At 39.6% G+C, this 26,288-nt stretch overlaps 1 protein-coding gene across 1 annotated transcript in view; it reads left to right on the forward strand.

Moving 5' to 3' along the window:
- The window catches only part of LOC149936882 (uncharacterized), a 74,682-nt gene extending 48,812 nt beyond the window's left edge, over positions 1–25,870 (forward strand). Inside the window, exons 14-19 of the mRNA XM_090181285.1 lie at positions 7,637–8,053; positions 10,024–10,208; positions 10,930–11,131; positions 14,637–14,863; positions 15,689–15,862; positions 25,288–25,870. Coding sequence (XP_090037411.1) covers positions 7,637–8,053; positions 10,024–10,208; positions 10,930–11,131; positions 14,637–14,863; positions 15,689–15,862; positions 25,288–25,479 — 1,397 coding nt within the window. The 3' untranslated portion in view covers positions 25,480–25,870. The remainder of the gene's footprint in view (positions 1–7,636; positions 8,054–10,023; positions 10,209–10,929; positions 11,132–14,636; positions 14,864–15,688; positions 15,863–25,287) is intronic.
- The last annotated feature ends 418 nt before the right edge of the window (positions 25,871–26,288 follow it).

A 26,288-nucleotide genomic window follows, 5' to 3' on the forward strand; every position in this document is an offset into this window, starting at 1 on the left:
AATAAGTCAAAGTTGGCCGTTCCAAGGCTTACGAACATGTACCAAGGATTCTATCCCTGCGGGTACTAAATCCAAAGAGTATGGAGGAAATAGAGATAAAACAACCGGGAGACGTCCGCAACGAAACGTTCACCACCGAGGGGGTTGACAATGGGGGAAAACCTCTGTAAACCGAGCTTCAAAATAGCTACCACTCCTTCTTGTCCTGCTTTTCGTTTTGAAACTTTTGGTAGATTTAACTTTGCCATATTTATGATCTAAATTCATTTTCAAATTAAAAAGGTACTCTAAGAAAAGACCGAGCGCTATCAAAGAATTATCTTTGGCGCTATTGTTGCAATTAAATTTGTGCCTTTTCGATTGAACAAAATAAGTTAAAATATGAAAAGGTACACACCTACTTTATATTTATCAACAGAAATTGTAGTAGATGAAGTATTTCTTATAGAGTTACGAGTTATTTTCTTCGTCGGTTAAACTGAGAATTGAGAAATCGCCGGAGCTTCTCGCCGGGGATGAAATTCGAATATTTCGCGCTGCGGGTAGCGTTGCCAACCTGATCGAATAGAATTATCGTACCAACACCTGAAAATTATCGTATTTCATTTCTATTTATCGTACCGTTCGTACGCTTCAAAAATATCTAAAGGTCTTACTAGCGAGTAGAAAAGGGGGGCGAAATTAAAAGAGGGAACGGTTCTTCTCTCTCTTTAGAGCACTGATGGCGCAATATTCCAAGGCCAAGAGAATCACCGGCAGCGTTGCCATACGTACTATAATCATGGTACAAATACCATAATTTTGCATAATATTATAAATTGTATTATTTTTTTGAGAGCGTACTATAGTTTAATTGTAAACATATTTCTAAGAATAAACTTTGATACCAAACCTAAGTGTCGTGAACAGCGAAATAAAAGACGCGAACTTTTCCGACATAAAAACCGGTAAACCTTTTTCCTCTTATTTCAAAACAGAACTGGCCGTTAATTTATTTTTACACGCGCAAAATAACACCTTTTTTAACAGCAACCAAAAACTCACTTTCACGCGCGCGTGTGCTATATAAACATTTGAAAACGAATATAGGTACATGTACTATACAAAATTACGATGTGTACAACCGAACATTCCGCCCGCCTTGAAATAACGAATTTCAAATGAGATAGTAAAAGTCCGAAAAGTTACATTTGCATACATAAATAACCCTTAGTAAACAGTTTGAATACAATTAAAATCAGTCTAGTGGTAACTGGCATAATTTAACTACGGGTCTTTTCAGTGATTTGTCAGAGGTTCTGACAGTTACGACGCGAACTTGATTGTCTTGTCCTGGATGAAGTTCAGTGATTCTTGCCATTCTCCACTTGGTTGGAGGTAAATCTTCATCTTTGAGCAAGACCAAGTCGCCGACTCGTAGATTCGGTATTGGTGTAGTCCACTTTGGACGTTGTAGAAGGCGAGAGAGGAATTCATTTCGCCAACGGTTCCAAAAGTGCTGCAGTACTTGTTGGCCCAATTGCCAACGTGACAGGCGGTTGACGTTTTCAGAAGTGAGATCGGGTTCGGGTATTGCGGTGAGTGCATCTCCGATTAGGAAATGTCCAGGTGTCAACGCATTGAAGTCGTTTGGATCCGAGCTTAACGCCGTTAAAGGACGTGAATTTAAGCAAGCTTCGATTTGGCAAAGAAGCGTTTGCATTTCTTCAAAGTTTAGAACCATGGTGCCAAGAACTCGTTTCAGATGATACTTGACGGACTTCACCCCGGCTTCCCAGAGGCCTCCAAAATGTGGCGCTGCAGGCGGGTTGAAGTGCCAATTAATTCCTTCGTCTGCGAGCCATCGTGATACTTGATCGTTGTTGTTTGTAGAGACTATGAATTTGATGAATGTTTTCATCTCTCGATCGGCTCCTGTAAAGTTGGTTCCACAGTCGCTGTAAATGTCGGCGCATTTTCCTCGTCGAGCAACAAAGCGTTTCAATGCTGCCAGAAATGCTTCGGTGGTCATGTCACTGACAAGTTCAAGATGAATTGATCTTGTGGTAAAGCAAGCGAAGACGGCAATGTATCCCTTAAACCTGAAGTGACTTCGTCCCTTCATTAGTTTAAGGGTAAATGGTCCTGCGTAGTCGACTCCACACTTCAAAAATGGCCGAGCAGGATTTACTCTCGCTGGTGGTAAATCGCCCATAAGTTGCTTTACAGTGACTGCCTGCTGTCGTACACATGAAACACATCTTCTGATATGGAAACGTATGGCATCACGAAGACCGACGATCCAATAACGTTTCTGTAAGACAGAAGTTAGTAGTTGAGCACCTCCGTGATAATGTTTCTCGTGCTCGTGTTGTATTAGAAGTTCTGTTAATTTGCTCTGTCTCGGTAACAGTGCCGGATGCCTTTGTTCGTATGGTAAGTTGGAGTGGCAAAGTCTGCCACCAACTCTAAGAATCCCATCTTGATCGATGTACGGACGCATCGAAAGGATTTTACTTTTCCGTGGTAATTCTTTGTTTTGTTTAAGGCAAGCTATCTCTTCGTTAAAACTGTCGCTTTGGACGACCCGAATCCAATGGGATAGCGCCTTTTCGTTCTCTTCCTTCGATAAAGGTCCAGTAATCCTCAATTCTGTCGCATTTCGCGAATTGAAGACAAAACGTAGAATGTAGGTGGTGATATGAATGAGTTTTTTAAGCGCTGAAAATTTGGAAAGGAGCGTGAAATCCATTTGATGATGTGTTACTAAAGAAATAATTCGTCTTTCCTCGGATAAACATTCATTTGGCTCTGAGAGTTCATGTAGTTTTTGCGTTGTTGCGGCGAAAATAAGGCACTGTGGTCCATGCCACCAGAGACCATGATTTCCCAGTTCGCTAGCGGATATTCCTCGAGAAGCGCAATCTGCAGGGTTGCTATCTCCTGAAATGTGATGCCATTGCGCTCTCGGTAGTTTCTCGTGGATTTCTGACACTCGATTGGCTACGAACGTTTTCCAACGTTGCGGTGGAGCTTTCAACCAAGCTAGGACGATTGTTGAGTCCGACCAGCAATGAACATCAGCTATATCCAATCTCAATGACTCCCTGATCAGTTGAATCAGAGAAGCCAAAAGTAATGCACCAGATAATTCCAGTCTCGGAAGTGTGATTTGTTTGAGCGGAGCGACTCTTGTTTTCGCAGCGATCAGTTGTATTTTGATTTGTCCGTTGTTATTCACCGTCTTCAGGTATACGGCAGCTGCGTACGCTTTCTCCGATGCGTCACAAAATCCATGCAGGCTAATATCTGTAGCATTAGCTTGCGAAATGTGCCGTTGAACCGTAATGTTTTCAATTTCTGGTAAATCGGTTCGAAACGACCTCCATTTAGCTTCAAGTGGTTGGGGAAGTTGCTCATCCCAATTCAATTTTAGCTGCCACATTTCCTGTAACATCAGTTTCGCTCGAACGGTTACTGGTGCCAACAGTCTCAGAGGATCGAATATCCTTGCTGTATCCGAAAGAATCGTACGTTTAGTGATTGAACTTCTTGACGCTGGAGAAGTAACCATAAACGAGAAATTATCAGCCGAAGGAGTCCAATATAGGCCGAGAGTCTTGACTGATTCGTCGTTCTCGATGCATAGTGGCTTTTGTAAATCCTTCATGTTGGCTGGTAGTGTATCCAATAATGCAGCTTCATTCGACGCCCATTTCCTTATTTCAAATCCTGCTTGAGATGTAGCTTGAATGATTTCTGACTGAAGTCTTAAAAATTTCTCAATCGATTCGTCTCCTGTCATTAGATCGTCCATGTAGAAGTCATTTTGTAAAGCCGAAGATGCCAACGGAAGTGTCTCTTTCACGTCATGGCCGAGTTGCTTCAAGACTTTAGTTGCTAGGTATGGCGCTGATGCGGTTCCATATGTAACCGTTAGCAAACGGTATTCGAGCAAGGGTTCGTGTGAGTTGTTTCGCCAAACAATTCTTTGAAGAGCGGAGTCGTCTGGATGTACTCTAATTTGACGAAACATTTTGGCAAGGTCTGCTTTCATTACAATGCGATGTTGACGAAAGCGAATAAGGAGGTTGACCAAATCATCTTGAAGTTTTGGCCCCACTAGCAGATGATCGTTTAGGGAAACTCCAGTTGTAGATTTGGCAGAGGCGTCGAACACCACACGAACTCTCGTGGTGGTACTGTCTTCTTTGAATACCGCATGATGAGGCACGTAGTAAGATGGATTGGTTTCGATTTTTATTTCATTCGAGGGAATGAGTTCGATATGTCCAAGGGCAATGTATTCCCCCATGAACTTGCGGTACTCCTCATAGAGATTCGGGTTAACACGTAGACGTCGTTCTAAGTGAGAGAATCGACGGATTGCCATTTGTTTAGAATCTCCAAGTTTTGGTGCATCGTTTATCTTTGGTAATCGTACAGTGAATCTTCCTGTAGAGTCACGTGTATGTGATTCTTCAAAGTTCTTTTCACATTGAATTTCTGTTGGAGATAGTATTCTTCGAGGCTGGATGTCTTCTAGCTCCCAAAGATGTTTCAAATCTGCTTCCAATGTACAATGGTGGACCTTTATTTTCGAACTTCTTCCGGCCATCAGCAATGGACCGGAAACTGCCCATCCGAAAAGAGTATTAAAGGCACCTGGAAGACCTTCTTTCCCCTTGCAAATGCCATCTTGTAAGAGCTCTAGATACACGTCAGCACCTAGTAAAATATCCACTTGTCCAGGGCTATGAAAAGTTGGATCAGCAAGTGTTAAGCCTTTCAAGTGTAGACAATTTCCAGGATCGAACGGATTGTTAGGTAAATAATCCGTGACCTTTTTCAGGACGATTGCCTCGACGATGACCTCCGACGTGTTAATGATATTTGACTGAATATTCACCATGACACTGCCTTGAGAGGTGTTCATTCCGGTTGCTCCAATTCCGTCAACTGAGACGTTGAAACGTGTTCGCTTCAATCTTAGTTTCCTCGTGAATTGTTCTGTGATGAAACTGGCTTGAGAACCCGAGTCCAGAAGCGCTCGGGCTGGATAAAGTTGCTCGTCAAGTCCCTTGACTTGGACCATTGCGGTTGCCAAGATAACTTGGGTTGATCCAATTATTTCACGAGATGGGCATGAAACTACACCGGAGGTTGCCTTCGTCTTCGTTAATTCCTTCTCTTGATGTAGAAGTGTGTTATGTCGTGCGTTGCATTTCCTACAATGACCAGATTTGCAGTCATTGCTTTGATGACCGGTTCGTAAGCAATTGAAACACATGGCACTCCTCTTGACCATGTTCCAACGCTCGTCCGAAGATGCATTCAGAAAATTGGTACATTTGTATACAGAGTGTGTTTCGTTGCAAAAGTGACACGTCTCGCTCAGAGCACCATGATGAGCCTTTGTACTCGGTCTCTGATGTAATGGAGGCTTCGACTTGATTGCAGTAGTTGTAGGCGGAGCTGCTGCTAAGGCTCTGGCCCGTTGTTCAAGAAATGTAACGAGATCCTCGAAAGTTGGTCTTTCGGTCCCCCTCAGGGAAAGTTCCCATTGTCGGCGAGATTCTGAATCCAGTTTTTCCTTTACAAGATGAAGTAGTATGGAGTCCCAATGTTGTACTGGTTCTTTGAGAACCTTGAGCGCCCTTATGCATTCGGCGGTGGTATCGATGAGCGTTCGTAAAGCGGATGAAGATTCTTGGATGACGTTAGTTTGACTGAAGAGACGTTTTACGTGTGCATCGATGATTTCCCGGGTATTGTTGAACCGATTGTTTAAGATATCCCAAGCCTCCAGATAGTTAGCGTCAGTTACCGGAATAGATTGAACGAGGAGCGCTGCTTCGTTTCGTAATGATGACTTCAAATACTGAAACTTCTGAGCTCCGGTGAGCGATTCGTTGTTGTGTACGGTGCCCGTGAAGAGATCGTGAAATGGAAGCCAATCGACGTAACCACCGCTGAATGATGGAAGTTCCAGCTTCGGTAAACGTACATCACTAGCTGGTCTGACTTGTCTCACTGGAATGTTTGCTGCTCTTTCATTCGATTCAGTGACGAGTAGGATTGTCAGATCTTCGAGTCGAGCGATTAGGGGGTTGTATTCATCTTCGTGATCCGCGAAATCGTCGTCGTCGGGATCGATATTTGCAACTACGGCATCGTGAACCTCATCCAAGTCTTTCGATAGTTTTTCCACCTTGTCTACATACAGCTTCAAGGCGACGTCAGATAGATTCGTTGCTGTTTGACCCACCGCATTTTCAATCCTGGTGATCTGTCCCTTGATAGCTGCTCTTCTTCTCACCAGAACATCCATGATGACTTATGTTGATTCGTTTACGATCGGGATATGATCGATGGTTTAAACGGTTTCCAACGGAGAATCCACGCTAATTTTCACTGTCTCTCACGGAAAGATAGCCGATTCGATGATTAGTTGAGGAACATAATCAAGTTGACGAATGTATCCGGCTCGACGGACCAAAAAATGTCGTGAACAGCGAAATAAAAGACGCGAACTTTTCCGACATAAAAACCGGTAAACCTTTTTCCTCTTATTTCGAAACAGAACTGGCCGTTAATTTATTTTTACACGCGCAAAATAACACCTTTTTTAACAGCAACCAAAAACTCACTTTCACGCGCGCGTGTGCTATATAAACATTTGAAAACGAATATAGGTACATGTACTATACAAAATTACGATGTGTACAACCGAACACTAAGCGTCAAAACGGGTATTTTTCAACAACGTACATTACAAAAACTCATTCCTACTGAATTATCGTACAATTGTCAATACCGTACGTTGTAATATCGTACATCCTACTGAATTATCGTACAATTACCGATATCGTACATCGTACGGAAGGTGAAATTATCGTACAAAACGATAATTATCGTACAGGCTGGCAACGCTGCGGGTACGATAGGCGGCGATACTTTACGGGCTCGTTTAGGCGTAATACGCCAAAACTTCCAAGGGGGTTTCTTTGGAGCCGCCAATAGACCATTATAGACGCCTCAATAAATCATCTTCCAAGGAAAACTCCAAGAAGTTATATTTCCGAGAGCCAGGACCTGCAAGTCACTGTGTTAAAACAGGAATCCATACCTCTACTTGAAATGCTTATCCTGCCGTGTCGCGTATGGTAAGAACACTCTGACGGCTTTGACCCCGCCTACTAGAGAAATCCCCTTTGCGCGGGCTCCCCCCCCCCCCCCCATTGTTTTGTTTGTTAAGTTAACAAAGCGATGTCAAAAAGCCGCCAGCGACATCCAGACGAAAATCTGCCGCGATAAGCATTCCAAGTTGAGGTATGGATTCCTGTTTAAAATAATGGAAATTTTACACCTTTACAGCAGCAACAAGCGTTCGCTTTTAACCACGTAGCTTTTTTGACGTATTAAGGTTTGGCAAAAACACGAAGTTATGTTTACAAGTCAAAAGTTTCCATAATTTCAACTATATAAACAATACCTTACGGGTCCTGGCTCTCGGAAATATTACTTATTGGCGATTTCCTTGGACGTTGTTTTATTTAAGCGCCGATTGCTTTAACTCCTCTATATTATTAACTTATGACGAATATGGAGGATAATTATTGACTTCTGGTAAAATTGGATACGCTTTCTTCTTTAGAAATATGGTTTCTTCCCGGATTGGGTCTGCATTCCTCCAAAGACAACGAAAGCTCTACCCTGCCAACCAGCCCGCTTGGTACCATCACTTCTCAGTACAGTAGATTGTCCTCTAAATCGGGGTCCAGCAGGTCGAGTTCGGGAGAATACCGTAAGCAGAATGGGTCTGGTAGCGGCGGGCGTACGAAGCGTCGTTCCCGGTCCAAGTCGGCGAGTCCAGTGTCTTCGACGCCAATGGCGCGCAGGCCCAGAAGGCCCTCCTCGTCGGAAGGGAGGAGCTTCTCCCGCAGCAACAGCGACGACTCGAAGGGGTTCGCGCTGGCAGACGGCAGCGACGATGAGGACGAGGACTCCCTCAACTTCAGTGAATTTGAGCGCTACGAAGATTTCAGGAAACGATTTAGAAGGAGAAGCCGAGGTAAAAGATTCGCGTCCAAATTATACATTTCACTCGAGTATAACCACGGATGATTAAATTAGCGAATAAGTAGATTAGTCCATTACGTAAAGGGATAAAAAAGGCTAAACCCTAAACAAATTTGAAGAAATTTAAAAACTTACAAATAGCTCGTACCGAGAGGTCTAAGAGCAAACAAACAGACACGAAACTCTGACCAAATAGATCTAGAACTAAATTAAATTAATTAAAATAGCCAGAAATTCAAACGGTATTTTATTTTATTTAATTTTTTCACTGGAAGATCTTTCTGGTCAGAGTTTCGCGTCTTTTTGTTTGCTCGTAGACCTATCGGTACGAGCTATTTGTAAGTTTTTAAATTTCTTCAAATTTGTTTAGGGTTTATCATTTTTATCCCTTTACCTAATGGACTATATCTACTTATTCGCTTATTTTATCATCCTTTGCAATGCAGTCCATAGGTGGTTCCTTTTAATATAACCACGGACTTTATTATACCTAAAGGGACGGGTTATTCAGATAAAAATACGGTGCGAGGAGAGTCCGGTTGCGGCCAGCCTGGCGGGGCAAAAGTAGTTGGTGGTCTCTTAAAGCAAGTGTCGGCTCGAGCCTTGACGTTAAGTAATTCTTTTTTCAACAGCGGAAAAATAGAAACCAGATACTTCACCTAAATTTTCACCCAAAAGGCGAGACGTAAAAATAGCCCTCGATTTTATTGGCTCGTTTGTAAATTTGTCAATACCTTAACAAAACATTTTATATAAATTAGGTTAAAGTCCACTAAGTTATCTAATTATAATAATTATAATGGCTCTCTGAAGACCTTATTGTTTCACAATTTTTGAGTTTTAGCTTGCTTTTCCATTAATAGATGGCACCACGCTCTCTATTAAAGTCGTTTTTTCGAAGAATCGGATAGATTCATTGCCATCTCTAATAACTAGGGCATTCTCATAATACAGGTGGCAATGATAGAGCCGACTGTTGCTTTAAAGCAACGGGTCTCAAGGTCATTGCGAAGCTAAAGTCATAACCCGTCTCTTAAGGTATATTAAAATCCGTTGTATAACAGATGAGAAGACTGTTTGATGGTGCTACGCGACACTAGGTGGCGCGTTGTGATTAACACGTGCCAATGAGCAAGCGTCTCTCAAAATAGAAACGGCAAAGCCTGCTAATGTTCTGTAGCACCATATTCAGTTTAGTTGAAGCGCAAACTTTCTTCTCTATCATCTTACTGACAGTCGTAAATGCATAAATATTAGCAGCTCCCTCCAATGTCATTATTGGCGCTCCTTAGTGGTTTGTTGCGGTGGCAGGCGTTGAAAGTTATGTTCAACCAAGGATCCTATATGACTTTGTTCAACTTTTAAACCAGGGTTGTTTATTTTTCTTTTAATTAAAAAAACCGGTTTATTTGATTTTAAACATTCTATGCCTATTTTCTTGACCAAAGAATTAATAATTTGCTTGCAGTCAGTGGCGGCCAAAAATATTTGGGTTAGGTAGGTCAAATATAGGATGGGGGACCCTATTTTGAATTTATGGACCATTAAAAGGATTTTGGGGACCCTTTTTTATTTCCTTAAGCTAGCAAAATAGTTTAATTCATACCCAAAATTTCAATTTCTATGCTCACTGTAATAATTTTCTGTACAGTTTTAAGGAATTTAAAAGTTAACCCCAAATGTCATCGCTTATTTTAAATCTTTTGAAATTTCGAGGTAAACCATAAATTTAAATTGATCTTTATTAAATTTAATTTATCGTTATTTAGTTTACTCTTAATAGGCATTCCTACAAAAACTACTTTTGATTTAAATCACGCAACCATATTTCAAACCTCATTTAGTTTTAAACGCATCGTGAAAGCGACAGTTTCCATTCCTCGAGGGGGATCCAAAACTGATTTAAAGTTGAGATACGCGAAAGAAGCCACTTGAATAGTAACTTTTGCGCGCCTTTCGCAGGTCTTTCAAGACGACGAAGTAGTCGGCATTCGCGCACCAGTTCATCCGGAAGCAGCGAAATGGAAGACATCGAAGAGGACCCGGAACTCGGGCTGGGAATGTTTGGGGTCAGTGGTCCCACGCTTCGCTCCGCCAGCTCCGAACCCTCTTTGGTCACTCCCAACGAAAACGACACCACCACGCAGGTATACCGACTGGAGCATATTTACCATATCAAAAACAAACCAAACTAATTGGAGAGGCTCGAATGTATTTATGTATTATTTTTGGAAAATTAATATGTTGAGGCGAAATTGAGCGTTTCACCCAATCCATCGTACTGCGCTCTGGTTACAATCATCAAATCGGCCCAGCATCTCATTGGTTCGATTGAAGCGCACGAGGGTGACGTTTTTCCTTCCCCCCTCTCGGGCCAAGAGGGGGGATTGAGCATGATGTCTCGAAAAAGTCACACTCCAAAAATATTAAAAAATACATTATTGATCGAATAATATCGATAAAAATGTTTGATTAATCAAGATATTAAAGAAGAGTCGAGCATTCGTCATATCAAGTACACCTAATAGAAATAGATTTTTTAGAATCTGGAATCTGAAATCGTTTATCTCGAAAAAAGGTCCGAAAATCTTGAAATCAAATACGTCAAAATTTCTAAAGTCTGGAAATCTGATTTTAAAAATTTGAAAAATGTTGTTCTAGCATTCGTACATGCTTATCACATATTGCTCAGAAATTAAAAATTATCGACTTAGGCAATCTTTTAAAGACCCTGCTATGTGTATTAGAAGCTCGATTTATGGTTGCATCAATAAGTGCTAGATGAAAAGTTAATTCTTAGCTTTGGCTTGTATGGCAACCCGCGGTTATATCAATCTGTCTTTGAACTGTTCCGCTTTGCTGTCGTAGCTGGCGAATCTGTTGTCAGTCCCCGCCGACACGCTCATCATGGCCAAGAGGGGAAGGAAGCTGGTCATGACGACGGGCGACGGGCAATTGAAAGCTTATTCCTACGACGGAGTGCACCCCAATTTGCCAGTACCATTCAAAGCCAAATTTCGACAAAGGAAAAGTTCGGACAGTTGCGACGCTGTATGTGACCTTCAGACAAGTAAGTTCATTTCCTAATTCACGTTTCAAGCAGGGCCGTCTTAAGACCTTTTGGGGCCCTGGGCCTTTGTATGTCCGTTGTCTAAATTTAACTACCCAATAATCAAAGTATAACATAGTCCTACTGAACAGTGACTCTCCGTTAGGTTTTATAAATTGTTGGTACCGTATTATACGTGATGTGGCGATGAGTCAAATTACTTTTTACGTAACTAAAATATACATAATATTAAATGAGCAAAAATAATATTTAAACAACTAAACCCTTATCCCTAGAGCAGAATCTGTATGGCTGGCCTTTCCGGGGCCCCAAAACTGGATGTGGGCCCTGGGCTGTAGCCCATTTAGCCCATGCCTTAAGACGGCCCTGGTTTCAAGTTATCTATACATAGTTGAGATGTCAGAAGCCGGGATCATATACTATTTTTGGTTCAAAGGACCACAGAATCGTTGGAAAATTCGGGCCCAATTTGATGTAGCTTGAATTTAATTTCATTTTAAATTTATTTTCTAGAAAAAACTAAATTAAAATTAGTTTGCTTACAGCCTACTTTTGTACATTTTCATAAATACATGGATTTAAATCAAAGTGTTATAAAAAATTCACTTGATTTAAATCGCGATTTTTATAACTGATTAAAATCAAATTGATTTTAATAAGACAACCCTGCTCAAAACACGTGATTATGTAGCACCACCGTCAAAATTCAAACGATTCGGTGGATCTTAAAAGTCATGTAGTTACAGTTTGAGTGCCTTTCAAATGTCAATATTTAACGAATGAATAAAAAGTAAGCATATTCTGCGCGAGCAAAAGCCGTTTTAAATATTTATCAGACTATTGGGAAATCCCAATTTAAATGAATATTAAGAATGCACCTATCGTAACTAAAGTATAGGTGTCGTATTAAAATCAATGGTGTTTTCAAAATTAATATGATTGCATTATTTTTGGGTCAAGCAATAAATAAGCAGTTATCAATTAAAAAACACGTTTACTGGCGGAAACAATTGTAGAAAATTTCCATTAAACTGGCAGAGAATTAGGCGATTTTTTGAGTTGCTTCCAAACACCCTCATGCTCCCAAACGCTCTCTTGCTCCCAATCGGCCACATGCTCCCAAATGCCCTCATGCTCTCAAACGCCCTTATGTTCCCAATCACGTGACGGCATAACGCTCACTAATTTTTATTTTGAAATATAACGCAATAGACGGTATTTTCCAAAATTATATAACGCGCGCGGGTATACTTAGAAATTCAACCGTAAACAGTCCAAATTCTAAATTCCCGCCGCTGATTTACCGGAAATTTGTGCTAGCATCCTTCTGTGAAATGGACTGGATATTTTGCCTTTCTTAACCTGCAACTGAGTATAAAAAGAGTACTTTATCCCCAGGAGCATTGCATTGCCCTTGTCCGGGCCTAGTTATGTACCGAGTGTGCTAAACTACTAACAGAGATATCGTACTTTCCCCTACAAATTTTTTATTAAGGGTTTTGCTAGAAATATGTTAATTTATGCGCGAGACGGGGGAAAGGCGTTCAACGCGCCCGGCGATTGTCGCAACATAATCATTCTTCCTAAATATAAATAAATACATTTTTGAAGAAACTAAAAATATTTAGTGAATTAAATTCTTTATTACTTTAAAAACTATAAATATCCATTCGTACATTTTCTTAAAAATTATAACTCATATTAAAATTAATTTAAAAATAACCGATGGTGTTTAACCCCGGGCTGGCCACATTTAGGACACGATCTTCGCCTTCTCAGGGAGACTTTCAAACACGAATCGCAGAATATGTGGCCGCATTCGGTCGAAACCACGCGTTTGTTCATCTTAATTATGTCCTTGTAAAGGGACAGACAAAACTGGCATTTGAGCAATGACTGAGACAATTCGTTTTCTGGCCTCTCGTTGGATGTCTTTTCCCAGATCACGGACACTGACGAATCCAAATTTTCTTGAGATTTTTGAACGGCTGGAATCTCTATTACTGAATCGTCCAACGGCGGTACTATCATGACTGAATCATCGACCGCCGGAACAGGCAGGATGGAGAAACTCGCCGTGCTCAAGGTTTCCTCGGGAGCCCTAATCTGAGAAATACGCCAGAGTTCCGGGTTAACAGGCACTTCTCTTGTTCCGCTTCTGGTACGGGCACTGGCACTTATTATTGAAGTTGAACAATTCATTGGATCTATAGTGATGACCTCCCAACGATTCCTGAAAACATTAACACATTTACGTAAATTACACGTAATCATAATACGGGTTTAAACACTTTACTTCGGTGCTGACCGCTTGCCACGATTTGATAACATCGCTATCCACACTCGATGGTCCGTACCGAATACTATCGTAGTTTTTCAAGTTCAGTCTTCGCTACAAGTCACTGCATCAATAACATAATGAGATGAATCCCCCTGATTATATACCGTGGCTTTTAATAGTAAAGGCTGAACCTTTTTCGACAACATTTTTTATGTCATGAAAAAAAAAGGGTCAAAATAAGATGGACAGCCACGATTAAATTTTTTTAAATCGTTTCCGTGTGGACTTCAAATCATAACGTCGCTGAAAGAACGTTAGAAATGTTACTTATTAAATTAAAAAAACTACTAAAGAAATGGCTGAAATTAAAAAAACAATTGTTCCAATTTTGAAATTTTAGTTTAACTTCTTTCTTTGAGGTCACAGAGGTCGTACACCGGAAATTAGACAATCGATAATATCTGTAAATAAAATAGAAACAATCATTTATCGGTAACAGCAATAACTAAAATACAATTTGTTTTAGAGAAAAGTTTGAGAACGATTTTGATAATAGCGAATGTCAATATTCCGTACCAAATGTCAAAGAGGTAATTCAATCCAATCGTCTGAACATAAAGAAATCATAATGAACTCCACTTCAAAAGAGAATCTCAAGAAGAGCGGAAAGCTTTTACTTTCGGCCTACCTGGCAAAATCCTTGCCAAAAGCCGCAGATAAAAATTATTTAATAAATTGTATCCCGAATTCCCGATAAGCTATAATGAATGGTGAGAATGGCGTGGTTTTTCTTCCAGGAATATTTAGGTGAACCGGCTGCTAAAGTTGAGGAGCTCTAGCAAAAATATACAGAAATTATACATATTTTTCAAAAGTAAATAAAATGGTGGCCAAATACTTTTAGCCACACTGTTTAAACCTGAAAAAAAAAACGTGGTTTTTATAAACTTGCGAACCTTGTGACTAGTAAACCTGGCAACAGAAAATGTCTGGTGTGCCTCCTACCCTTGATGCTCTAAGCTTAATAGATAATCCAGCCCTGACGACAGGAGCTAAAACCAAGTTCTTTAGCGTTCGAATTTTGTATAAGGTAGTAGCAAAAGCAACATAACAGCAAAGGATAGCTCATATGAAATATTCCGCCCCAATAGAGTGCCGCCCCTTCACCCCTAAAATCTAATCAACCTAGTGATTAACCATTTAAGCGTGTGCCATATCTTGTAGATGGTCGCCATTTCTACTCTTCGGCAAACGCTGGCTTTTGGAAAAAGGTTGAGGAAGAAGCGCAGATTGGAGTGACGTCCGCCTCGTCGTCTCAGGACGATTTTGGCGAAAGCGAGCAGAGCTGCGATGACCGGAGCGGTGGTCGACCATCCGCCAGCAGCGGGTCCAAGAGGTCAGGTTCGCCCTGTGACGATTTCAGCCTGCTCGAAGAAGAGGAAAAGTACTACGTAAGCCACCAGTTCTTCATTCGCTGTAAACTTTATTCCCAGCACATTTCAAATCGCAATTATACCAAGGATATGTTTATTTATACTTCTGGAGTTAAATATTTCCCAAAAATTTCTTATGAAAATACTGGATCAAATCCGATTCCAAAATGATATCCAAATTTGATCGAAATATGTCATATTGGATCGAATTACAATGTATGAAATTCAACTTGATTCCGATTTATTAAGAATTATTTGATCCAAATAAAATGGATTTTAACTGGATGTGTATTGATTCCAGTTTGATCCATATTTGCCTCAAGTTATTTTCGTAAAGCCATGGCGTGATAAAGGTTAAAAATTTATAAAAAAAAATATTAGTGTTGTTAATTTTCCGGAAAAGTAAAATGCGGAAAATTTTCCGCAAATCGGAAAAATAAAAAATTGAAACATAAATTACTTTTTAATGGTTTTTAATTTTTTTAACATTTTATCGATATAAAATGTCTAATATCAGTAAACATACTACAAAACATTAATAGTTTTACATTGTTAATCAGTTTAAACTAGTCTAGAGGTTTAGTTTTACTTTTAGATTCGAAAAATGAGGCGAAAATGCCGCTTTATTTAAATTTGCAAACAATATATTAGACAAATCATGGAATTAATTTTTTTTAAAATTTTTTGCGGAAAAATACATAAAATTTTCACGGAAAAAGGCCTCGGTCATTTTCCGGAAAATTTTCTGACTTACAACACTAAAAAAAATAAGGGCTTATAGTCATAGTTCAACAACTACTTGGCATTGATTTTTACGAAATATTGCTATTTCGTTCTTTGCAGAGTTTACTGAGACCGTCCCAGGAAGGAATAAAGCCCGTGGCCACCGGTAGATGGGGCTGCGGCCGACTGCGAGGTGATCCTCAACTGAAAGCGGTGCTGCAGTGGCTGGCGGCGAGCGTAGCAGGACTACCTTATCTCATTTACTACACCAAAGGAGATCCTTACCTAGAACAAGTAATAACCGCGCTAGAAACAAGACAACAATTATGTTTTTGGAACTTGCATTCTTTGTTGCGAAATTTGGTCTGCTCTCGATATTTTTACGCTTATCCAAATTACTTTTTACCAGTTTTACGCCAACTGTACTAAATCGTAAACTATTGGTAGAATTTAAGTGTATTTGGGGCGTTTGTGGTTACACTTTTTATTTCTGCTCTGTTATGTGAATTTAGCTTCTGAGTAGTCGTTTCTGCGCAATCGCACTGCCAAATGTTTTTAGTACGGCTTCAATGTTTTGTGGAAAGAAATATGCCATACCTAAAAATTTCACAATCGAAAGAGGTTGTGGTCTTATAGAACCTACCCAAAGTCCTAAAGTCTGCGGTGCCGACTTTCACCACCATCTTGGAAAATGACCGCCATTTTAAATTCGCCTTTAATTCAAAAACTATTTACTCAAAACTCAACATGTGAGGAGTCATATTTTTTTTTTATTCAAAGAAGAAAGGGCTGATTGAGTCTGAGAAGACCGCGAGCCCGGCGAAGACACCAACTGATGAGATATGTGGAACGGTCACGCCAACGGGGGGATACGTGGGGACAGGGGTGGGGACACCCGTGGCGGAAGTATTCCGACCACCCGTTGGGGGATTGGTGGTCGTCCTCACACGGCCATCCACAAACTCTGCCTCCCGGCCGCCTGGGATTGCAGGAGTGAGCCACTACTCCCGGCTGTGAGGAGTTATTCTTCTTAAAATTTTCTTATCCTTCTTTATAATTTCTAAAAACGTCGTTTTTATATAAAGGTCAAAGGTCACGGGCTAAAAAAGGTAAAATCTCTTTAAATTATAACGAAAAACGGTATTTTTCTTACATATCGCTTATGAATTAAATCTTATGGCCCTGTTGCTCTGGAGAAAGCCAAATTTTATTTGACTTAAATTAAGAAGATATTTTAATATTAAATAATAATTGCTACCTTACCCTTCGTTTTCTGACTTTTGGGAGGTTCTAAAAGACCATAACCTCTTTCGATAGTCTTAGTTGATGATTCAAAATAACGGTCAAACACGCCGCCGATCAGTTTAGTTAAATATTTTCGGGGGCGTAATCGTCGGCCATTTTCGGAAGGCAGGCAAAGCTGCCAGATTTCGATAGACCGAAAACGGCCAACTCTCTCAAATGTTTTCGTTTTCAAAACTAAAATATTGCGGCGTAGCTAACGACTAAGACTATTGTGAAATGTTTAGGTATGGCATATTTTATTCCCCAAAAAAAAACATTGAAGCCGTACTAAAAACATTGGCACTGCGATTGCGCAGAAACGACTACTCAGACGCTAAATTCACGTAACACCATTCTTGTCAAGACAGTGCTCAGAAATATTATTGTAATGGACAGTATAGCTGTAAAAGTAATAATAACGAAGATATTGGCGGTCATTTTCCCGCCAAAAAAAGGTTCCATACACCATGATGGGAACTTTTGACACAACGTTTATAGAGACTAAATAAAGGTGTATGCAAAAATTCAGCCCCGGGGGCATTTTTTCCGAAGTTTGGTTGATTATTTTCGAAAAGTTACTGGACTAATAGGTGTAAATTGGGAAACAAATCCGTTTATTGGCCGGAATAGGTCTTTCTATAAAATAAGCTACGCTTGCTGAAGTTGTTTTTATGTAGCTCATTCGTCACGAAATACGTAGAAGCTCAGTTCAGTTTATGTTTAAAAACAGGGTGCCTCGTCGAATTTACTCTTATGTCCAGGGCTTTCCGTAGTAAAACGTCATAAAAAAGAAGGCTAATGTTACTTTATAGAAAGGCTTATTGTAGTCTAGCTGCTTCATAAATTTGTCTGCTGGTTAAAATTGGATTGGCTTATGCAACCAAATAGCAATTATACGAATTGTTCGTCAGAGCATATTGGTTAAACTCTGACGTCATCATGAAAAATATCTTTAATGCCTTTGCACTACGCCAAATCAAAGACAGTAGATACAAGGACGAGAAAGCTGGAAAAAAAATCGATTTTAAACGTCTTCATATTCACGGGGAGTCAGTGATGGGCGCGCTCGTATCTTTGGATACTTTTAGGATACGAGATGATACTTTATCCGAAAAATAAAAAATAAATTATACGATTTTGATATGATCTTCTACATTGCAAAATGATCGCGATAGAATTTTGAAGATAATAAATCGGAAGCGATCTATATTTGAAAAGATTCTTCTCTTACCTAGCCTAGCGAAAAAAAGAGCGGGAATAGAGCTAGTGCTTCCATTTTTTGTATTAGAAATTACACGATAGATTTTTTCTGGTTTCTCTTCAATTTTGTTTGTATTTAAGAGGAAATATTTTAGCGCCAATATACACTATTTGAGCGGCGAACCTATCTCACGTGATACTGAAATATAGCCAAACCCGAAACACTGTTAAGTGATTGAAGGGATAGGAGCGGTCAAAGGTCGCACAGTTTTTCTTGCCGTTTTCTAACGGTGGGGGGGGGGGGGGGTGGCAAACAGGCGGAGGGAGGGGGGACGGAAAGCAGAGACTTTGATTCTGCGCCGCGCAGCCTAAAAGGCGATTTCAAACCTAAAACCCAAACTCCCAAAAGTTATTTTTCCCACCGTCCCACCTTGGAGTAGAGAAGTGCACTTCTTTGCTCCAAGGTCCCACGCAGACGCAGTTAGAGAGTCATGTGTTGCAAACTGGCGGTGTGGGCTGTGGCGATGCAATAGCTTTATTTATTTTCCATTATTTAGTTTTTGAAAATACTAAAATTAAAATCGATTCTAATCCATAAAATCAAAATCAAATGTTGAAGGATTTACTTCTGAATCAATAATCAAAAGATAAAAATTGAAATATTCATTTTAATACTTAGAACTTTTGATATGAAAAAATTTGATTATACTTTCTCGTGAAACGTATTTGAAATATTTTTAAATATACTTTTCATAATAATGAAAACTAAAGAAGTATTTGAAATGATACTTATCCAAATCTTTAAAGATTTCTATTGATATTTTTCAGGCAAGGGCAAAAAAGAATTGAAATTAATTGAAACTCTCATATCTTTAAAGAAATTTGAAAGATCGGGAAAAAATCAAAGGGCCAAAACTAAATAAAATGAAAGATTGTGAATGATTTTGTCGCCATCTTTGCTCAAAAATATCAAAAATTAAATGATATTCTATAGAAATTTCAGAGGGAAAAAATTGATAGTATAGTATAGCTGCTGCCATCTATGTAAAAAGATACGAAAAAGATAGATATATTTTTTTTGTGCATCACTGCGGGGAGTTAGATGTAAACAAACCGCGAGCCTTGTTAAGACGTGGTTCACCATGGATATTATTATTGTATTTTTTACCATTTTGATGTTAAATTAAAAATAAAACTACGAGCGTAAATAAAAAAATGCCCATTTGTTTTGAACACTTAAGCCTCGTCAAGAGCCGCTAAAATTATGTGACCACCCAAGGTTGGTAAAATACCACCATTCTTTTTGGTTACAAGTAACTCTCCTTGCGTTTAGGTCTTTTTAGGTGATATATTCCAACAGAGGCCGCCAATACACTTTCTCGTCCCTGTATCTACTGTCCTTGGCCAAATGCCACGGATAAGAGAATAATTTTCGGGTTAAGTTTACGTTTTGTAGCTATAAAGCAGACGATTATAAATAATTAACCCCACAACCGAATGTACGGGAGATCTCAAATTTAGCAAAAGTCTTACGAATAGAGGCACCAAAAGCCTTTTTATCCTAAACGTCAGGCAACGAATATTCTAGTTTACTCTTGTTAAAATGCGTAGAATGTAATCGTAGTAACACGCGTTACTACCTAGTTTTAACGTAACTAACGCTAATTATTCCTCGCTTCTGTTAAACCTGATGGTATAAATTATGAAATTCGTATGAATGTTCATAGTAGCTGGTTTATTTTCGCTTGTTTCGGGATTTCGGCAAGGACGTATATAACACCCCCCCCCCCCCCCCCCTCTTAGGACCCGATTCCTCTCTTACGAAAGGAGCGCAACATTAAGAAATAAACAGTAAGACGTAAAAATGAATTGAAATATCCGCAACGCAGCACAGTAAATATATTAATATATGAAATATATTAATAGGATCATTTTTATTATCATTTTCTCGCAAATGTATTAAAAACTTCGTTTGATACACGCGCGGAAATGTCATTGTCACTCGTCCCGAGTCTAGCCAGTACTTTAAATATGCGTTATTGCCAACGAAAAATTTCGCGCTCGCGATTTCATCTGGTTGTGTTATAACCCGTCCCCCCCTTAGACTTTCTATATCTACGTGCTTGGATTTCGGAGTAGGGTAAGAAGAGTAAAGCTATGACATCATTTTACTCCGATTCTTTGGTGGCGAATAGTTTGAGTCGAAGTAAAAACGTTTTTCCAAAATGGCTAGCTGTGGCCTTTTTAGCAGATAAATTCTGGCTAGCAGACGACAAAATCCGATTTACTCCTTTTAAGAAGGAGTAAAAAGAGTAGCCCTATTTCTCCGGAACAAGCGAATAGCCTATGGGGTGGAGTAACTATCATCCCCGGAACTGCAGAATAAAACGTTTTAGGGTAAAAAGTGTACACTTTTAGTCCGAGAACAGGCGAAAAGAAACCACATGTTGTAAAATATACCAACAGCAACGTATACTTGACGATCTCAAGACATCGAGTTCTATTAACAGATACCAAAAGTAAATAGACATCAACAGAAACCTCAATAGAACATTATAATCGGGCCGACGTCGGCCAAAGCCCTCAAATATCTGGTCCCAAATTTCAAACTTTGAGGAGTCTTCTGATTGTTGGAGCTCTTAGGATGGAGGAAATGGCAGGCTCCCCACCAGCAATAGGCACAAGTAGGCACGTGCTTACGTTGAAAAAGTGTAGGCCTACTTGGGGGCCTCCAAATTTTTAAAAAGGTGAATATGATTGGGCCTCCAAAATCGAAATAAACTTTCAGGTCGTAAGATTTTTACATTTGGGCCTTCTAAAAATGCTTATTTAGAAAGCAGGTTTCTTTGCCAATTTCAAGAGGGTTAGAATGAATGACCGCGATTCCATATTTTTCCCTTAAAAACTTGATCTTTTGAATCGACTGAAATACTACATGCTAGGCAGAAAGGTGCACCTGACACCTGTTTGCCGTGGTGTCAGTGAGAAGCTACAACACACTGTGTTACACCGATAAGCAACAAACACAGCACCCCACAAAAGGATAACGCAACCCGTCAAAAGTCGCGCATTTCCTTTTTCAAGACTACTAAGCTATTACAAACAGTCTTTTTCAAGACACATTGTATTTTGAGGTGTTGAAGGATAAACCGGAATTTTTTGCCAAGATTCAACTTTAGAGAGATCCTGTTGTAACTCGGCGTTAGATGTGTTTGTACTAAGAATTTTGATAAGTTTTGTGTCATCTGCAAAGAGACTGGGGAAAGAATGGTCGACAGCTGAAGGTAAACTATTGATGTATATTGCAAATAAGAATGGTTAACATTAGGAGCGCACAGCTATGAAATTAGATATAAGAAAGGTATAAATCATTCTAACACCAGGGAATGGTGCAAACAAAGCTATTAGCCAGGAGCAAAGTTTGGTGGCCAGAATTGAACACCAACATTGAGGACAGAATTAGAGCACGTTCAAGTTGTCACCAAAATGCAACCATGCCAAAGGCTGAATACTTGAAGTGGCCCGAGGAGATCCAACCGTGGACTCGTGTCCATATAGACTTTGCCGGACCGGTAAATGGGAAATATTTATTAATATTAGTGGACTCTACCTCGAAATGGATGGAAATCGGAGTCACTTCAACAACCAGTTCAGCCGTAGTCATCACATTCTTACGACAAAATTTGGCACGTTATGGAATTATGAAGACCCTGGTGAGTGATAATGCCACTTGTTTCACAAGTAACGAGTTCCAAATCTTCACGCAGAATAACGGCTTCAAGCATTTGACCATTGCACCGTATCACCCTGCTTCAAATGGTCAGGCTGAAAGGGTGGTGCGTACCGTGAAGACATCATTAAAAAAATAGATGGTACTTCTAACTCTGCCATTGATGTCATTGACGAAGGTTTAAAAAAATTCTCAAATGGATCTCTAGACGTAAGACTAGCAAGATTTCTCATAAACTATCACCGCACTCCGCAAATTAGTGGTAAATCTCCAGCGGAAATCATGTTTGGAAGAGAAATCCGCACCAAACTTGACATGGTCCATCCAACGAACTTTAAAGAGGAGAGAGTGTAATGCGAAATATCAAATTAATAAGAAATATACCACCCCCTTTCCCCCAAAATAATTGCTGGTCGAATATTTTGGTGATTGGGTGATTCGGTTGTTTGTGTTTTACCCCAGGTAAGGGAAGGGCCCGTCCTTTTACCGGGAGATCTTTTGTTTTTGTGGGATAGCGAGGAGATCACAGCGCCCCTTTGACCCCTTATTGATATGCCGACGTGTCTAAGACCAGTTGTTTGATAGTCATTTATATTTCTTATACATTATATATATTATAAATTATTTATTGTGTTAAAATATGCTTACATGTATTATACATATTTTTACGTTTATATTTATTCTCAAAATTGAAGAGTTGGAAAATAATACGCGAGATAAATAACGCGAGTTTTTTTAATAACGCGCGCTCGGACGCGAGCTAAAAAAAAAGAAATAGTAACGGTTCGGAATTTGATTTGAAAAGGACTCCATTTTTATGATCGGAGCAAAATAATTTTGATTCAACACGTTAAAGTCGTGTTTTGTTTAACCTTCGAGCTGTAAACGTGTTGACTTGAAGGTAAGGGCAGCAACAATCTATATTGGCAAATTCGTTATGCCCAACCATCCAGCGGCTACTTTCAACATATTGTACGAGATACCATCGCCACCAACATAAATTCTGTGTTCCGCTGTTCCGAAACGTCAACATCGTCGCTCAGATTTTTCCACGGCTTCAACCGCACTCTGCCGCTACGATAAAGTATCCACAGTTAGACTGAACATTTCGGGATGAACTTTGTTAAGTAATGGTTGCAACCTATATTTTACATTTCGTTAATGTCGCGAGCACTGGCCAGTTGCTTAGTTTGTTAATATTTCGTTTAGTTTAATTAGTGTTTAGGTAGTTTTAAGTTAGCTTAAATGTTTGGTTAGGATATTGGGTTTAAATTAAATCATTTAGTGTTTGGCAATCTAACAACTGGCTTGATACGTTTAATAACAAATTTCTCCTAGACACCAATTTAATACTGAGGACCCTCGCTAACCCCACCATATCACGTTACGCGAGTAGTCCCGGGCGTATTCAGTCATTATTATTAATTGTAGACGGGTACCTTAGGGGTTCGCTTAAGTCGATTGTCCCTAGGTTGAGATCTGATCTCCGACGCCCGCGCTACAAGAGGTAATGAGAATATCAACATCGAAAAACCTGTAATTGAAATGCTAGAAGTAAATAATAATAGCGATAAAACCATTAGTAAAAATTAGTGATGTTACCTATAAGTTTCATCCTAATCAAAAAGTCTTTGTAAAAAACTATGGTAAGGGAGTAAATTGGATAGAGGGAACTGTAAAAAATCTATCGGAAATATGATGTATGGGATTGATATTGGGAGAGGTATTATTAGAAAACATCAGAACCAATTGAGACTAAGGAGTGAGAAGTTATTAAAACCAACCGTGTCTGAGACATCAACAACTGGAGCCAGTAAAATGAATCCAAATCCAGATGCAGGGTACAGATCAGTATTACAACCACTGATCCAGAGTCATCAACAACCACCGATCCAGAGTCATCAACAACCACCGATCCAGAGTCATCAACAACCACCGATCCAGAGTTATCAACAACCACCGATCCAGAGTCATCAACAACCACCGATCCAGAATCATCAACAACCACCGATCCAGAGTCATCAACAACCACCGATCCAGAGTCATCAACAACCACCGATCCAGAGTCATCAACAACCACCGATCCAGAGTCATCAACAACCACCGATCCAGAGTCATCAACAACCACCGATCCAGAGTCATCAACAACCACCGATCCAGAGTCATCAACAACCACCGATCCTTAGTCCTGACAATGAATCTCCAAGCTGGAGTTGCAAATCATCACCAAGTCGATCACCGAGTCGCAATCCTATCTTATTACCACGACAAGACTCGAGACCAGAGCAACAGCCTACCACAAGCATCTCTATTCCTAGTGTAGCCACATCATCAGAAGGAGCCCGATCAAGGATACTTATTAGACAAGATTTCGACAAAGAGCCTCAGTCGAGTAGATACAGACCACACGTACGAAGATCCAGTCGAAGACGTAAATCAATTAAAAGACTTAATTTATGAACTGAAATGTTTAATCGTTAATGTAGTTAAAATACACTATAATCAGTCTATTTAAAAAAGAGGTGATGTTATGAACTATAATAGCCAGGGGGCGCCACTGGGTGGGGAAGCTGAGCGAGCTCTAGTTTTATGACCACCTAAACAGTGGTCTACCGGCTGCCGACATGTTCGGTACTCTTACTTAAAACTTCATATGTAAAAATCATCATCATCATGGAAATAAATCTTATAGCTTCAATAGAGAGTGTTTAATTAACAAGAACAAACACATCAGATTGATTAAATCTAATTAGATTTTTTAATCTTGATTACCCTCATTTAATGACGATCACCCTGATTTAATCACGATTACCCTGATTTAATCATTTTACTATGATTAAGACGCAGCCAAAATGGAAGTGACCTGCCCCTCGGAAAAATCTAATCGACGAATGTCATTCCTTGATTAAAATGCCTTTAAAAAAATCCATTGCAGGGGAAACTTTTAGAAATCATGTCAAAATTTAAAAAACAATCGTTTAAAGTCAGGAAATTTTTGAAATAAACATTATAGATGGGGCCTCTAAATCAGGCTGGGCCTATGTGCAGAAAATTCTTGGCGGGGCTACTGGGAAATGGCGATCTTGCATCACTGATTTCATGGAAACTATTGACAAAAATGGAATAAAGTTAAAATTAGAGACTTTGTGTTTAAGATACCAATCTTAATCTCCGACCATTTTCAGTCACCCCTCTTCGCCTTCTAGATGACTCGAAAGAAATACTAGGGCTTTGAAAATAAAATTTATCTTAGAACTTTAATTAGGAGATAAGAAGCCCATCCCACTGCAATTGTTAATAACCATATACTAGAAATATTCCTGTAAGAGCAATCAAAATATTGTAATTACACTATCGCCATTTATAGATTCGTTGCTGAACCAAAATTTAGCAGACGACGGGCTTTCGGTTTAAAAGGCATACGTCACTACGTGGTACCCTAAAGCCCAAAATGTTTTTCCTAAAAGCATCAAATGTTCTCAGTGTTAAATTTTTATTTCCGCAGTTGGAGCAGCTGAGCAAAGTGGCCGACCTCAAAGGGTGGACGGTTGGAGACGTGGCCTGTGAAACACTCCGTTACTGCCGAAATCGGATTTCCCTGCGCAAGAACGCCAGCGCGGACCAGCATCAGGCTCCTTTCCTATTTACCATCCTTATTGGTGACACTCTTCTAATGAAACAAGAATCTTTGGACTAGTGTAAACTCCTACCCAAATCTTTGAACTAGACCAGATTCTTTGCGCTGGAAAAAGATTCCTTCAAGAATCTTTACACTTGAGCAAAATTCCTGTGGAAATCTTGGGACTAGTGTAAAATTTACACGGAAATTTTGGGACTAGTGTAAAATTAACACGGAAATTTTGGGACTAGTGTAAAATTAACACGGAAATTTTGGGACTAGTGTAAAATTAACACAGAAATTTTTGGACCATGGAAATTTCCTACAAGAATCTTTGGAGTAGTGTAAAATTCCTATAAATATTGGCGGCCTTCTCTCATTTCTACTCCAGTAGGCCACCCTTTCAAACAATTCTATCCATGATCCCTCAACCATCCAAAATCCATAAACTTGTGAATAATTATCATCCCGTGTGTTTTAATACTATTTCCAATTATTTATAAAATAATTAAGAAAATATGTATTTAAATTAAAATTATTGTTAATACTACTTGTGTTTCATTCCTAAAAATTATTTCGTTGTGTATGATTGCAAGAGGCGGATTAAACAATAATTTGTTCAGCCTTAAGACTAGGGATACGAAGTTTACCAAATGGTAGGAGCCCTAGACAAGGCTAGAGCCAGGTCAGGGGTCCTAATAAAGCAATACCCTAAGGTCACGGGTGGTAGTTAATTTGACACTGATGACAACGAGGCTTTCTGTGGGTAAAAAGTCAAGAAACTAATAACATTCAATTATCTAGGATTCTAAGATTAAAGGGAATAGAAACTCCAACGCGTTCTTTATGGAAGACCCCATCAATTTCCTTTATTCCCTTCACAATCA

Source organism: Leiobunum rupestre, chromosome 7, assembly GCF_980474605.1.
Source record: "Leiobunum rupestre chromosome 7, qqLeiRupe1.1.hap1, whole genome shotgun sequence".
Taxonomy (NCBI): domain Eukaryota; kingdom Metazoa; phylum Arthropoda; class Arachnida; order Opiliones; family Sclerosomatidae; genus Leiobunum; species Leiobunum rupestre.